Source organism: Mus musculus, chromosome 4 (assembly GCF_000001635.26).
Source record: "Mus musculus strain C57BL/6J chromosome 4, GRCm38.p6 C57BL/6J".
Classification (NCBI taxonomy): domain Eukaryota; kingdom Metazoa; phylum Chordata; class Mammalia; order Rodentia; family Muridae; genus Mus; species Mus musculus.
This window is the reverse complement of record NC_000070.6, coordinates 70333726-70347604: the sequence shown is the minus strand read 5'-3', so window position 1 is coordinate 70347604 and position 13879 is coordinate 70333726. Positions and strand designations below refer to the sequence as shown.

The window sequence follows — 13879 nt, the reverse complement described above, 5'->3', positions numbered from 1 at the left end:
ATCCACAGAAAACCGGCATTGCTAAAACTCTCTTGAGGAGTGCATCAGATTGACAGTTCTCAGAAATTCTCTTGGTTATTCATCCTAAGAGGAGGTATGCTTTTGACCTTTTGAGAGTTTGTGGTGGCAGGACTAGAATGGCAGTCTTTGTCCAAAGCCTACCCTTTATACTGCTCAGATTATATTTGAGTGTGCACTGCATGTTTATACCAGTGAGTCATCTGAGGTGTATTTCAATGTCTTGCAGACTTAAGTGTGCTTCTTTCATATAAAAGGACCTGTTGGGCTATGGTGTATTGAACTAATTGCAGCCTGAGTTTAAAAGCCAGTGGGGGCTGGAGAGATGGCTCAGTGGTTAAGAATACTTGCAGCTCTTCCACCGAGCATGAGTTTGGTTCTCAGCACCCAGGAAGGACAGCAGATCCCCTGGACCTGCAACTCCAGTTCCAAGGGATTAGACATCCTCTTTTAGCTGCTGTTGGACAACTTTACAAACTACATGATCCTTCCAGGCATATACGCATATATGTAATCAGGAAGGAAAAGGAAGAAGAAGGAGAAGGAAGAAGGAAGAATTAGAAGAAGAAAGACCCCCCCACACCCCCCAATACACACACAGGGTTCCTTGACATGGAACTTGACAGTGAAGCAGCAGCAGGAGACATTTAAATTCCTGGAATGGCTGCCAAGGAACAGGCTCACAGACTCAACTTCAGATCACAGGTGTGGCTGTGTGCAGATTACAGTGTAGGCTGGCTGTTACTCCTCTTGGCCATTAAAGTTATTTCTGGATTGGAGGTGGCATTCTCCTCCAGGTGTAAAAGTAAAAACACTTACTGAAGAAAAAATTAAAAATAATTTCTATCCTTAAAGAAGTACAAAGAAGTAATATAAATTGCCAGCAAACTCACCTCTAAATATTTTCTCCGTTGATACTTTCATACACTTATACATGCACATACAGGGAAGAAAAAAAAAAAAAAGAACTTGTGCAGGGAGGCCAGAGGTCCATATTGTCCATCTCTCCATCTTATTTTTTGAAGCAGGGTCTCTCATTGAACTCAGAGCTCATCAATTTGGCTAGACTGGTTGGCCACTACAACCCAGGGATCCTTTTGTCTCCACCTTTGTAGTGCCATCTTATGGCAGGTACAGCTGCTTCTGGCTTTTATGTGGGCACTAGGGATTAAATTCTGGCCCTCAAGCTTACCGAGAAAGCACTGGACTAACTGAACAATCTCCCCAGCCTCCCTCTCTCTCTTTTTTTTTTTTTTTATTTTTTTATTTTTTTCCATTTTTTATTAGGTATTTAACTCATTTACATTTCCAATGCTATACCAAAAGTCCCCCATATCCACCCACCCCCACTCCCCTGCCCACCCACTCCCCCTTTTTGGCCCTGGTGTTCCCCTGTACTGGGGCATATAAAGTTTGCAAGTCCAATGGGCCTCTCTTTCCAGTGATGGCCGACTAGGCCATCTTTTGATATATATGCAGCTAGAGTCAAGAGCTCCGGGGTACTGGTTAGTTCATAATGTTGTTCCACCTATAGGGTTGCAGATCCCTTTAGCTCCTTGGCTACTTTCTCTAGCTCCTCCATTGGGAGCCCTATGATCCATCCATTAGCTGACTGTGAGCATCCACTTCTGTGTTTGCTAGGCCCCGGCATAGTCTCACAAGAGACAGCTACATCTGGGTCCTTTCAATAAAATCTTGCTAGTGTATGCAATGGTGTCAGCGTTTGGATGCTGATTATGGGGTGGATCCCTGGATATGGCAGTCTCTACATGGTCCATCCTTTCATCTCAGCTCCAAACTTTGTCTCTGTAACTCCTTCCATGGGTGTTTTGTTCCCAAATCTAAGGAGGGGCATAGTGTCCACACTTCAGTCTTCATTCTTCTTGAGTTTCATGTGTTTAGCAAATTATATCTTATATCTTGGGTATCCTAGGTTTGGGGCTAATATCCACTTATCAGTGAATACATATTGTGTGAGTTTCTTTGTGAATGTGTTACCTCACTCAGGATGATGCCCTCCAGGTCCATCCATTTGGCTAGGAATTTCATAAATTCATTCTTTTTAATAGCTGAGTAGTACTCCATTGTGTAGATGTACCACATTTTCTGTATCCATTCCTCTGTTGAGGGGCATCTAGGTTCTTTACAGCTTCTGGCTATTATAAATAAGGCTGCTATGAACATAGTGGAGCATGTGTCCTTCTTACCTGTTGGGGCATCTTCTGGATATATGCCCAGGAGAGGTATTGCTGGATCCTCCGGTAGTACTATGTCCAGTTTTCTGAGGAACCGCCAGACTGATTTCCAGAGTGGTTGTACAAGCCTGCACTCCCACCAACAATGGAGGAGTGTTCCTCTTTCTCCACATCCACGCCAGCATCTGCTGTCACCTGAATTTTTGATCTTAGCCATTCTGACTGGTGTGAGGTGGAATCTCAGGGTTGTTTTGATTTGCATTTCCCTGATGATTAAAGATGTTGAACATTTTTTCAAGTGCTTCTCTGCCATTCGGTATTCCTCAGGTGAGAATTCTTTGTTCAGTTCTGAGCCCCATTTTTTAATGGGGTTATTTGATTTTCTGAAGTCCACCTTCTTGAGTTCTTTATATATGTTGGATATTAGTCCCCTATCTGATTTAGGATAGGTAAAGATCCTTTCCCAATCTGTTGGTGGTCTTTTTGTCTTATTGACGGTGTCTTTTGCCTTGCAGAAACTTTGGAGTTTCATTAGGTCCCATTTGTCAATTCTCGATCTTACAGCACAAGCCATTGCTGTTCTGTTCAGGAATTTTTCCCCTGTGCCCATATCTTCAAGGCTTTTCCCCACTTTCTCCTCTATAAGTTTCAGTGTCTCTGGTTTTATGTGAAGTTCCTTGATCCACTTAGATTTGACCTTAGTACAAGGAGATAAGTATGGATCGATTCGCATTCTTCTACACGATAACAACCAGTTGTGCCAGCACCAATTGTTGAAAATGCTGTCTTTCTTCCACTGGATGGTTTTAGCTCCCTTGTCGAAGATCAAGTGACCATAGGTGTGTGGGTTCATTTCTGGGTCTTCAATTCTATTCCATTGGTCTACTTGTCTGTCTCTATACCAGTACCATGCAGTTTTTATCACAATTGCTCTGTAGTAAAGCTTTAGGTCTGGCATGGTGATTCCGCCAGAAGTTCTTTTATCCTTGAGAAGACTTTTTGCTATCCTAGGTTTTTTTGTTATTCCAGACAAATTTGCAAATTGCTCCTTCCAATTCGTTGAAGAATTGAGTTGGAATTTTGATGGGGATTGCATTGAATCTGTAGATTGCTTTTGGCAAGATAGCCATTTTTACAATGTTGATCCTGCCAATCCATGAGCATGGGAGATCTTTCCATCTTCTGAGATCTTCCTTAATTTCTTTCTTCAGAGATTTGAAGTTTTTATCATACAGATCTTTCACTTCCTTAGTTAGAGTCACGCCAAGATATTTTATATTATTTGTGACTATTGTTGTTTCCCTAATTTCTTTCTCAGCCTGTTTATTCTTTGTATAGAGAAAGGCCATTGACTTGTTTGAGTTTATTTTATATCCAGCTACTTCACCGAAGCTGTTTATCAGGTTTAGGAGTTCTCTGGTAGAATTTTTAGGGTCACTTATATATACTATCATATCATCTGCAAAAAGTGATATTTTGACTTCCTCTTTTCCAATTTGTATCCCCTTGATCTCCTTTTGTTGTCGAATTGCTCTGGCTAATACTTCAAGTACTATGTTGAAAAGGTAGGGAGAAAGTGGGCAGCCTTGTCTAGTCCCTGATTTTAGTGGGATTGCTTCCAGCTTCTCTCCATTTACTTTGATGTTGGCTACTGGTTTGCTGTAGATTGCTTTTATCATGTTTAGGTATGGGCCTTGAATTCCTGATCTTTCCAAAACTTTTATCATAAATGGGTGTTGGATCTTGTCAAATGCTTTTTCTGCATCTAACGAGATGATCATGTGGTTTTTGTCTTTGAGTTTGTTTATATAATGGATTACATTGATGGATTTTCGTATATTAAACCATCCCTGCATCCCTGGAATAAAACCTACTTGGTCAGGATGGATGATTGCTTTAATGTGTTCTTGGATTCGGTTAGCGAGAATTTTATTGAGGATTTTTGCATCGATATTCATAAGAGAAATTGGTCTGAAGTTCTCTATCTTTGTTGGATCTTTCTGTGGTTTAGGTATCAGAGTAATAGTGGTTTCATAAAATGAGTTGGGTAGAGTACCTTCCGTTTCTATTTTGTGAAATAGTTTGTGCAGAATTGGAATTAGATCTTCTTTGAAGGTCTGATAGAACTCTGCACTAAACCCGTCTGGTCCTGGGCTTTTTTTGGTTGGGAGACTATTAATAACTGCTTCTATTTCTTTAGGTGATATGGGACTGTTTAGATGGTCAACTTGATCCTGATTCAACTTTGGTACCTGGTATCTGTCCAGAAATTTGTCCATTTCGTCCAGGTTTTCCAGTTTTGTTGAGTATAGCCTTTTGTAGAAGGATCTGATGGTGTTTTGGATTTCTTCAGGATCTGTTGTTATGTCTCCCTTTTCATTTCTGATTTTGTTAATTAGGATTTTGTCCCTGTGCCCTCTAGTGAGTCTAGCTAAGGGTTTATCTATCTTGTTGATTTTCTCAAAGAACCAACTCCTCGTTTGGTTAATTCTTTGAATAGTTCTTCTTGTTTCCACTTGGTTGATTTCACCCCTGAGTTTGATTATTTCCTGCCGTCTACTCCTCTTGGGTGAATTTGCTTCCTTTTTTTCTAGAGCTTTTAGATGTGTTGACAAGCTGCTAGTATGTGCTCTCTCCCGTTTCTTCTTGGAGCCACTCAGAGCTATGAGTTTCCCTCTTAGAAATGCTTTCATTGTGTCCCATAGGTTTGGGTACATTGTGGCTTCATTTTCATTAAACTCTAAAAAGTCTTTAATTTCTTTCTTTATTCCTTCCTTGACCAAGGTTATCATTGAGAAGAGTGTTGTTTAGTTTCCACGTGAATGTTGGCTTTCCATTATTTATGTTGTTATTGAAGATCAGCCTTAGGCCATGGTGGTCTGATAGGATGCATGGGACAATTACAATATTTTTGTATCTGTTGAGGCCTGTTTTGTGACCAATTATATGGTCAATTTTGGAGAAGGTCCCGTGAGGTGCTGAGAAGAAGGTATATCCTTTTGTTTTAGGATAAAATGTTCTGTAGATATCTGTCAGGTCCATTTGTTTCATAGCTTCTGTTAGTTTCACTGTGTCCCTGTTTAGTTTCTGTTTCCACGATCTGTCCTTTGAAGAAAGTGGTGTGTTGAAGTCTCCCACTATTATTGTGTGAGGTGCAATGTATGCTTTGAGCTTTACTAAAGTGTCTCTAATGAATGTGGCTGCCCTTGCATTTGGTGCGTAGATATTCAGAATTGAGAGTTCCTCTTGGAGGATTTTACCTTTGATGAGTATGAAGTGTCCCTCCTTGTCTTTTTTGATAACTTTGGGTTGGAAGTCGATTTTATCCGATATTAAAATGGCTACTCCAGCTTGTTTCTTCAGTCCATTTGCTTGGAAAATTGTTTTCCAGCCTTTCACTCTGAGGTAGTGTCTGTCTTTTTCCCTGAGATGGGTTTCCTGTAAGCAGCAGAATGTTGGGTCCTGTTTGTGTAGCCAGTCTGTTAGTCTATGTCTTTTTATTGGGGAATTGAGTCCATTGATATTAAGAGATATTAAGGAAAAGTAATTGTTGCTCCCTTTTATTTTTGTTGTTAGAGTTGGCATTCTGTTCTTGTGGCTGTCTTCTTTTTGGTTTGTTGAATGATTACTTTCTTGGTTGTTCTAGGGCGTGATTTCCGTCCTTGTATTGCTTCTTTTCTGTTATTATCCTTTGAAGGGCTGGATTCGTGGAAAGATATTGTGTGAATTTGGTTTTGTCGTGGAATACTTTGGTTTCTCCATCTATGGTAATTGAGAGTTTGGCCGGGTATAGTAGCCTGGGCTGGCATTTGTGTTCTCTTAGTGTCTGTATAACATCTGTCCAGGCTCTTCTGGCTTTCATAGTCTCTGGTGAAAAGTCTGGTGTAATTCTGATAGGCCTTCCTTTATATGTTACTTGACCTTTCTCCCTTACTGCTTTTAATATTCTATCTTTATTTAGTGCATTTGTTGTTCTGATTATTATGTGTCGGGAGGAATTTCTTTTCTGGTCCAGTCTATTTGGAGTTCTGTAGGCTTCTTGTATGATCATGGGCATCTCTTTTTTTATGTTTGGGAAGTTTTCTTCTATTATTTTGTTGAAGATATTAGCTGGCCCTTTAAGTTGAAAATCTTCATTCTCATCAATTCCTATTATCCGTAGGTTTGGTCTTCTCATTGTGTCCTGGATTACCTGGATGTTTTGAGTTAGGATCCTTTTGCATTTTGTATTTTCTTTGACTGTTGTGTCGATGTTCTCTATGGAATCTTCTGCACCTGAGATTCTCTCTTCCATTTCTTGTATTCTGTTGCTGATGCTCGCATCTATGGTTCCAGATTTCTTTCCTAGGGTTTCTATCTCCAGCGTTGCCTCGCTTTGGGTTTTCTTTATTGTGTCTACTTCCCCTTTTAGTTCTAGTATGGTTTTGTTCATTTCCATCACCTGTTTGGATGTGTTTTCCTGTTTTTCTTTAATGATTTCTACCTGTTTGGCTGTGTTTTCCTGCTTTTCTTTAAGGGCCTGTAACTCTTTAGCAGTGCTCTCCTGTAATTCTTTAAGTGACTTATGAAAGTCCTTCTTGATGTCCTCTATCATCATCATGAGAAATGTTTTTAAATCTGGGTCTAGATTTTCGGTTGTGTTGGGGTGCCCAGGACTAGGTGGGGTGGGAGTGCTGCGTTCTGATGATGGTGAGTGGTCTTGATTTCTGTTAGTAGGATTCTTACGTTTGCCTTTCGCCATCTGGTAATCTCTGAAGCTAGCTGTTTTAGTTGTCACTGTTAAGAGCTTGTTCTTCAGGTGACTCTGTTAGCCTCTATGAGCAGACCTGGATGGTAGCACTCTCCTTAGTTTCAGTGGGCAGAGTATTCTCTGCAGGCAAGCTCTCTTCTTGCAAGGCAGGTACCCAGATATCTGGTGTTCGAACCAGACTCCTGGCAGAAGTTGTGTTCCACTCAGTAGAGGTCTTAGGATCACGTGTGGAATCCTGTGTGGGCCCTTGCGGGTGTCAGGCGACTCAGCTGGCAAGGTAGCCCGGGGCTCGAGTGGAGCAGAAGGGACTTGTGCCCCAGATCAGGCCCGGGTAGCCTGCTTCCCTATGTACCGCAGTCTCAAGTTCCGCGAGATTGGATTGGGGCAGGCGCTGTGTTCCACTCACCAGAGGTCTTAGGATCCCGTGGGGAGTCCCGTGTGGGCCCTTGTGGGTGTTGGGCAAGACTCTGCTGGCAAGGAAGCCCGGGGCTCGAGTTCCCTCTCTCTCTTTTTATAAACGAGATTGGAGTTCGTGTGTGCTACTCGGTGTCTTAGGGTTGCTATTGCTTTGAAGAGAAAACATGACCACAGCAACTCTTAAACAGGCAGAAACATTAAGCTGGTGCTGGTTTACAGGTTTAGCTCGTTATCATCATGACAGGAAGACGACATGGTTCTGGAGAGGTAGCCGAGAGTTCTGAATCTTGATGGGCAGGCACAGGCACAGAGACTGAGCCACTGAGCCTGGCCTAAGCACTTGAAACCTCAAAGTCCACCCCCAGTGACACTTCCTCCAACAAGGCGACATACCTTTTAAACAATATTACTACCTATGAACCTTTGGGGGACCGTCGTCATTTCTCCACCACAACCAGGCTGGCCCCAAACTCCTAGGCTCCTGCCTTGACCCCTTAAGTATCTGGGACTTCAGATGTGTGCAGGGCCGTTGTATATTTCATGTTCTAGAAAACTTTTTTTAACATTCTGACCATGGGAGCATAGCGGAGATTCCCTCAGACTTTTAAATTTTCATTTTGAAATAATTGCCGGCTCACATATATGTTGCAGCATCTCTTTATTCAGTGTTCCAAGCTAACATCTCCCAAGTCACATAGCTAAAACTGGTCTAGGGCATTTGGATCCTTTTATAGTGAGCAAGAATAATTTGCTTAATTTTCTATTTGGCCTTTAGTTTCTGGCCATGTGTAATTGGGCCAAATATTTGCCACTTGGGCATCATTCAGGAAAAGGTAAAGAGCACTCTAGGGAAGTTTTTCAAAGGGCCATTTAAGGAAAATTTAATATGGAAAGTGTTTTTATGAAATGAATTGTGTGTGTGTGTTTGAGTTCTTTGAGGTTAGATTTTTAAGGAGGCTTTGCCATCAGTATTCATGCAACAATCCGGCAGAACTTCTTTTCAGCACTTGGTAACTGTGAACAATAACTATGTTCAACAAGCCCCTAACTGATGGCTATCTCTAGCATCCCCTTTGAATTTAGTTGTCTTCTTTTCATTCTTGCCAGCTTCTTGGTGTTAATTAGAGTCTTCCCTGGTGTGGGTAAGTGGTGCTGTGCCAGGGAAGCACACAGGCTGGAAATCCTTCGAATTCCAGGTTTAATTATGGGCAGTCTGATGACAGACTAGTCATATTGCAGCCCTGAGCATCAGTTACTTATGGGCATGGTTTAACCTCTTGTTGATGATGAACATTTTCCAGGCATTGTTGGCCTTTGCTTGAGTTTATTTAAGCATTTCCATTGACACTGATACCAGTTTCTCTTGTTTCCAGGTATATGCACCGTGTTAATTTGCATTCCCTTATATATTTCTTGGTTCTTACAGAGTTACTAAGGAAGAGTATCATTTCAAAACAAGCTGACTAACACCAGATAATCCCATTTAAACAAGCATACTTTGTAACTGAGAACTTCAATTCATTCTTCTTATTGTTGGTGGTGTAGAACATTTTGTTCATTTTTTTTGTGTATTACATAAATATTTTCTCAGGTGAATTGTATTTAATGAAATAAAGTATTTTGATGCATTTAGTCCTTGAACTCTGATGACAGTAGAATCATTCAAAAGTAGACTTTGACTGCCATGTTGACAGCTGTCTCCTTTTTCTGCATACACTCTGGGTGTGTGTTCGGGAAATAGTAAGAAAGAAAATGTTAACTTTCTGCGCTCCAGTTGCTCTCTGCCCGCCAACGACAGGCTTCCTGTGCTCCTGCCCCTGGCAACTCTAGCTAACCCCAGCATGATCAGCCATCACAATGCCCATTTACCCAGTAAAAACAAGACCTTAGAAGCTTATAATTCACCAATCAGATTTATTATCAATAAATTCTCAATTTACAAGATGTCAATACAATAATTGCAGAACCAGTTGATAATGATAAAAGCTTTATCCTAATTATTCTAACCTTATATCATAGCTACCTGTGGCTGGTTAAAGCCACGCTGGTTCACATCCGCCTCCATGTTGGACTATCTCCTTCTCCCCTGAGACGCTCTCTGTCTCTGCAACTCTTAGCCCCGCTTACCTTTTCCCTGTCCAGTGACAGGCCCCTTGCTGCCTTACTGTAATTGGACAGGGAAAATCCTGCGACAGGTGTCAGTCATACTAACAAAGAAGAATATTGATGGTGCTGGGATTCACCACTGCCTGCCATCTTCATTTCATTTTCTGATTACTATTGGTTGGCTGATTATGACATCAGAGCTTGAACTCAGGGATTCACACGTTAGGCAAGTGACCCCTTTAAAGTTACTTAATTACCTTAAAGTATTAGAAAATCCAGACAAACGGAAAAGTCAGCTATACTCTCTTTGCATTGAAGTTATTTAGTTTTGTTAAAAGTTTGTGCTTTTCCCTCTTGTATTTCTTTGACAGCACTGTGGACCACTCTTGCCAACAGGACCACAACCTACACTTTGTCCTGTAGTTTTCCAAAATGCTGCTCCTTGGGCTCTGGGTACTGAATGGTGCCCATTTTTCTTCCTCCCTGCCTGGTAGGCAAAACAGTCTTGGTTTGTTTCTGACATGGGAAACCAGGTCCCTCTGCTCTCCCTCTCTCCTAGGGGTCTGAGGACTGTGAAGCTGCGCTGGTAGAGAAGGAAGCCCTATTGGCCAAGCTACACTCAGAAAATGTCACAAAGAGCACTGAGAACCATAGGTTGCTCAGGAATGTTAAAAAGGTCACCCAGGAGTTGAATGACTTGAAGAAGGAGAAGTTGAGACTAGAGCAGGCCCTGGAGGAAGCCCACCAAGAGGGGAACAGAGGAGCCCGAACCATTCACGTGAGTGCCTCCTGCTCTCCTGACATTGTGAGGGGTGCATCGGGTGGGGCCAGCGATGCTTTCTTCTCACAGGGAGCTGAATCAGGATAGTTCTCTTTTCAGTTTTTTAGGATCCTTCATACTGATGCCCATAGTGGTTGCACATGTTTATATTTCCACAGCAGGGAATAAGGTATTTCTTTCCCTGAATCCTTGCCAGCATTTCTTATGTTATTAATGGTTTTGTTTTTGTTTTTATGTTAACCATTTTGACTAGGATGCAGTGAGTTCTTGGAGCAGTTTTAATTTGTATTTCCCTGGTAGCTAAGAATGTTGAACACTTTCTTATGCATTTGGTGACCTGTGCCTTCGTTGAAGAACCCCTTTATTGAGTGGATGGTTGGATTTTGGCGCTTAACTTTTGCAGTTCTTTGGTGGCCTTGATATCATTCTAGGGCTGGCCTTGTAGAGTCAAGCCTTACTCTGAAGACAGTCATATCCAGTGTTATATCTTTCCTGTACACTCTCAGGTTTTACTGTGTTTTATAGACTGGAAAAGAATATTGGAAAGAAAAATATTCAAACCTCAGGCCTTGTTCTCTGTCTACATTTAGTTCACTCTGCAAATCCTCTTAGATAACAGAAACTGATGGTAGGATTGATGGCAGCATGCAGACCTGCTCCTTAGCTGCAGAGCATACCTGCCACTTGTAAAGCAGCCAGCAGCTTCATATGTGGCCACATCCACATGTTTGGGCCCAGAGAAAGTTACTCTAATTTACAGATTAACTGAGCTTCATAATTTAAATGGCTTGCTTATGGTCACCTAGACAGAGATATGCAGGTGTCAGGTATCTGGTCTATAATTTTAGAACTTTGCCTAAGATGCTATTTTGTTGTGCTGGCAAACCAGTAGTAGGTAGGGATATGGTGCATTTGGCAGAGAGATTTTTATAATCTGTGTTTTCTATAGACCAGAATAAAGTATTCTCAAGAAGACCAGTCTACAATATTCTGGTTATTTGAAGCTTTAAAAAGTAATTTGTTCTTCTCAGTGTTTCTCAAACATGTGTTGCAGTTTATATAAAGTTATACAATTTAATGAGCTTAGGAATAATGGTAAAGACATCAGGATTTCAAAGGAAAAGAGGGCAAGGGCTTTGGAACCATAGCAAAGATGGTAAACATTTTGTGGTATCCTCTGTGGTGCAGAAGAGGGGGACTTAAGATTCTGCTGGCAGTTCTGGCAGCAAGGGAAAAAGAATTGAGGTTCAGGGTCTCCAGTGTTTGAGAGACGGACATCTTAAGATAAAAGGCCGGCTTCAGCTGGTACTGAGGCCCAAGGGAAGAGTTGTGTCTGGTGGGTTTTTATAAAGAAAACTGAACAGTTACAGAGTCTTCAACAATAGTCCATTCAGTCAAAGCAGCTCTGTGCAAGTCAGATCGATGCTGCTCAAGCCAGTGGGCTTGTAAGGATTGAGGTTTTGAGTTGCTGGGACTGGATCTAGCTGTTTCTCGTTGTTTTGTTCTCTTGAACGTGAAAATAAGTTGGAAATACTACAGCGCTGTTTTTACATGAGCCCCAACTTATAGTCCACACAGAGGACCCATAGCAAACAGACTTAATGTGTTTGACATTCCCTGAATGCTGATAGCAAGCCAACGCTCGCACCCTCTCTCAGACACCCACGCCAGGAGCATTCATTTTCTGGCTCATTGTGTGTGGAGAGACAATGCCTTTAGTAGAAGCGATTTGGATCAGAGACCAGTGGACTCTCTGGGCCTGACTCTGCGAGTGCATGAGAAGTTGGCCCATGAGAGTCAGCTCTCATGTTGGTTTTAATCTCTCTGATTACAGACAATGTGCCAGTTGACTTAGCACATGCTATAATTTGTACTTTTGTTTATTCCACACACATTTATCGAGTGCTTGCATTGGGCAGGCTTTGGTGAATACCGGCTTTAATTTTACTGTGGGGATCTAACAGAGAGGGAGGCCAAGTATTGAAGGTGGCAGATAGATCTTCTGTATCCTGACATATGCCTCCTGGCCCCCAGAGGGACCCGTATCACTTAAAGCAAAGTCAGAAGACTTTCCTAAGGAAGCAGAAGCAAGCGTTCCCAGCTTAGCATCCTGACTGTGGCAGTTACAGTGAGCTCTGTAGGCTGTGACCGGGAGGTGACTTTGACCTTTATTGTTCTTCCATCCTGATATAAATGCCCGGTTTGGCCCAGAGACTTAAGACTAACCCTTACCCCACCTACTCTGTGTGTGTGTGTGTGTGTGTGTGTGTGTGTGTGTGTGTGTGTATGCATGTATGTATGTATGTGGTGAAGGATGTGAGAGAGCTCAGATTTGATGTCTCTGGCTCAGACTCTCAGTTTTACCCCAAGCAGGTGTGGGACAAGAGTAAGTTACGTTGTTTTTTTTTTTTTTTTTTTTGTATAGTGGCCTCTGTTGGACTGTGGCTGAGCTATAGTCCCTGGGCTGTCTAACAATACTTGCATCTGTCATAGGACCTGTCATCTGCTGCCCTGACAAGTGTGCGCTTCACCTGGGCACTTAGCTCTGTGGGATACATTTGCTGGCTCTAAGCCAAAAGTCTAATTAAAGTTGTTACTATCACCCAGGTGGCAAAATTCTGCATTATCTACCAGGAATAGATTTAATTTTGGGGTAGTTCAACCAGATTCCCTCTAAATCCTCGGTACTTATTTATAGGTAGCCCAAAATGGAATTGGGAGAGCATTTAGTACACCTTGAGAACCTCAGCCAATACACAGCAGTTGGTGACAGTGTCTTGGAATAATGCGTTAGGTTTAAGACCACAGCTCCAAGAAGGGATGCTTTTACAGAGCTCAAAATGTCTCTTGTCTTTTTTTTTTTTTTTTAATAAATCAGATGCGAAATGCTTTGAGCTGATGTCCTTGTAGCATAATATACAGTTTAAGAGAACTAAGTAGGATGCTGTGTCCTTGCAAATCCCAGTTTCTGGGCTAGTGGGTTGGCTCAAAGGGTAAAAGTGCTTTCTGTACAAGCCTGACATCCTGAGTTCCACCCACAGACCTAGCATAGAGGTGGAAGGAGAAAAATGCCTCTTATAGCTATCCTCTGTCTTCCATACAGCTGCTGTGCCACTCGGATCAGCACACACACATACACACACACACACACACACACACACACACACACACACATACATACACACACACACATACATACATACACACACACATACACACACACACACACATACATACATACACACACACACATACATACATACACACACACACACATACATACATACACACACACACACATACATACACACACACACACACTCTGTCTGTCAGTGTCTGTCTGTCTGTCTCTCTCACACACACATACACACTGTCTGTCTCTCTCTCACACACACACTCACTCTTTTTGTTTGTCTCTGTCTCCCTGTGTATATCTCTGTCTCTGTCTCTGTCTCTCTCTCTCTCTCTCTCTCTCTCTCTCTCTCTCACACACACACACACACACACACGCACCATACAAATAAAGTTTAAAACCCTCCACTTTTGTAAGAGGATGGTGGACTGGGTCCCGTTTCATCCCTTGTTAGCTGTTGAGTTTGAACTGTTGTGTCC

General features: G+C 42.0%; 1 protein-coding gene across 2 annotated transcripts in view; it reads left to right on the top strand.

The window, feature by feature from the left end:
- The window catches only part of Cdk5rap2 (CDK5 regulatory subunit associated protein 2), a 193581-nt gene that overhangs the window by 62831 nt on the left and 116871 nt on the right, over window positions 1-13879 (top strand). The window contains exon 12 of one of the 2 annotated variants that reach the window (NM_145990.4): window positions 10046-10264. The exons of the other annotated variant lie outside the window; for it this stretch is intronic. Within the exon in view, the coding sequence (NP_666102.2) occupies window positions 10046-10264 (219 nt within the window). The remainder of the gene's footprint in view (window positions 1-10045; window positions 10265-13879) is intronic. 2 annotated transcript variants of the gene reach the window in all.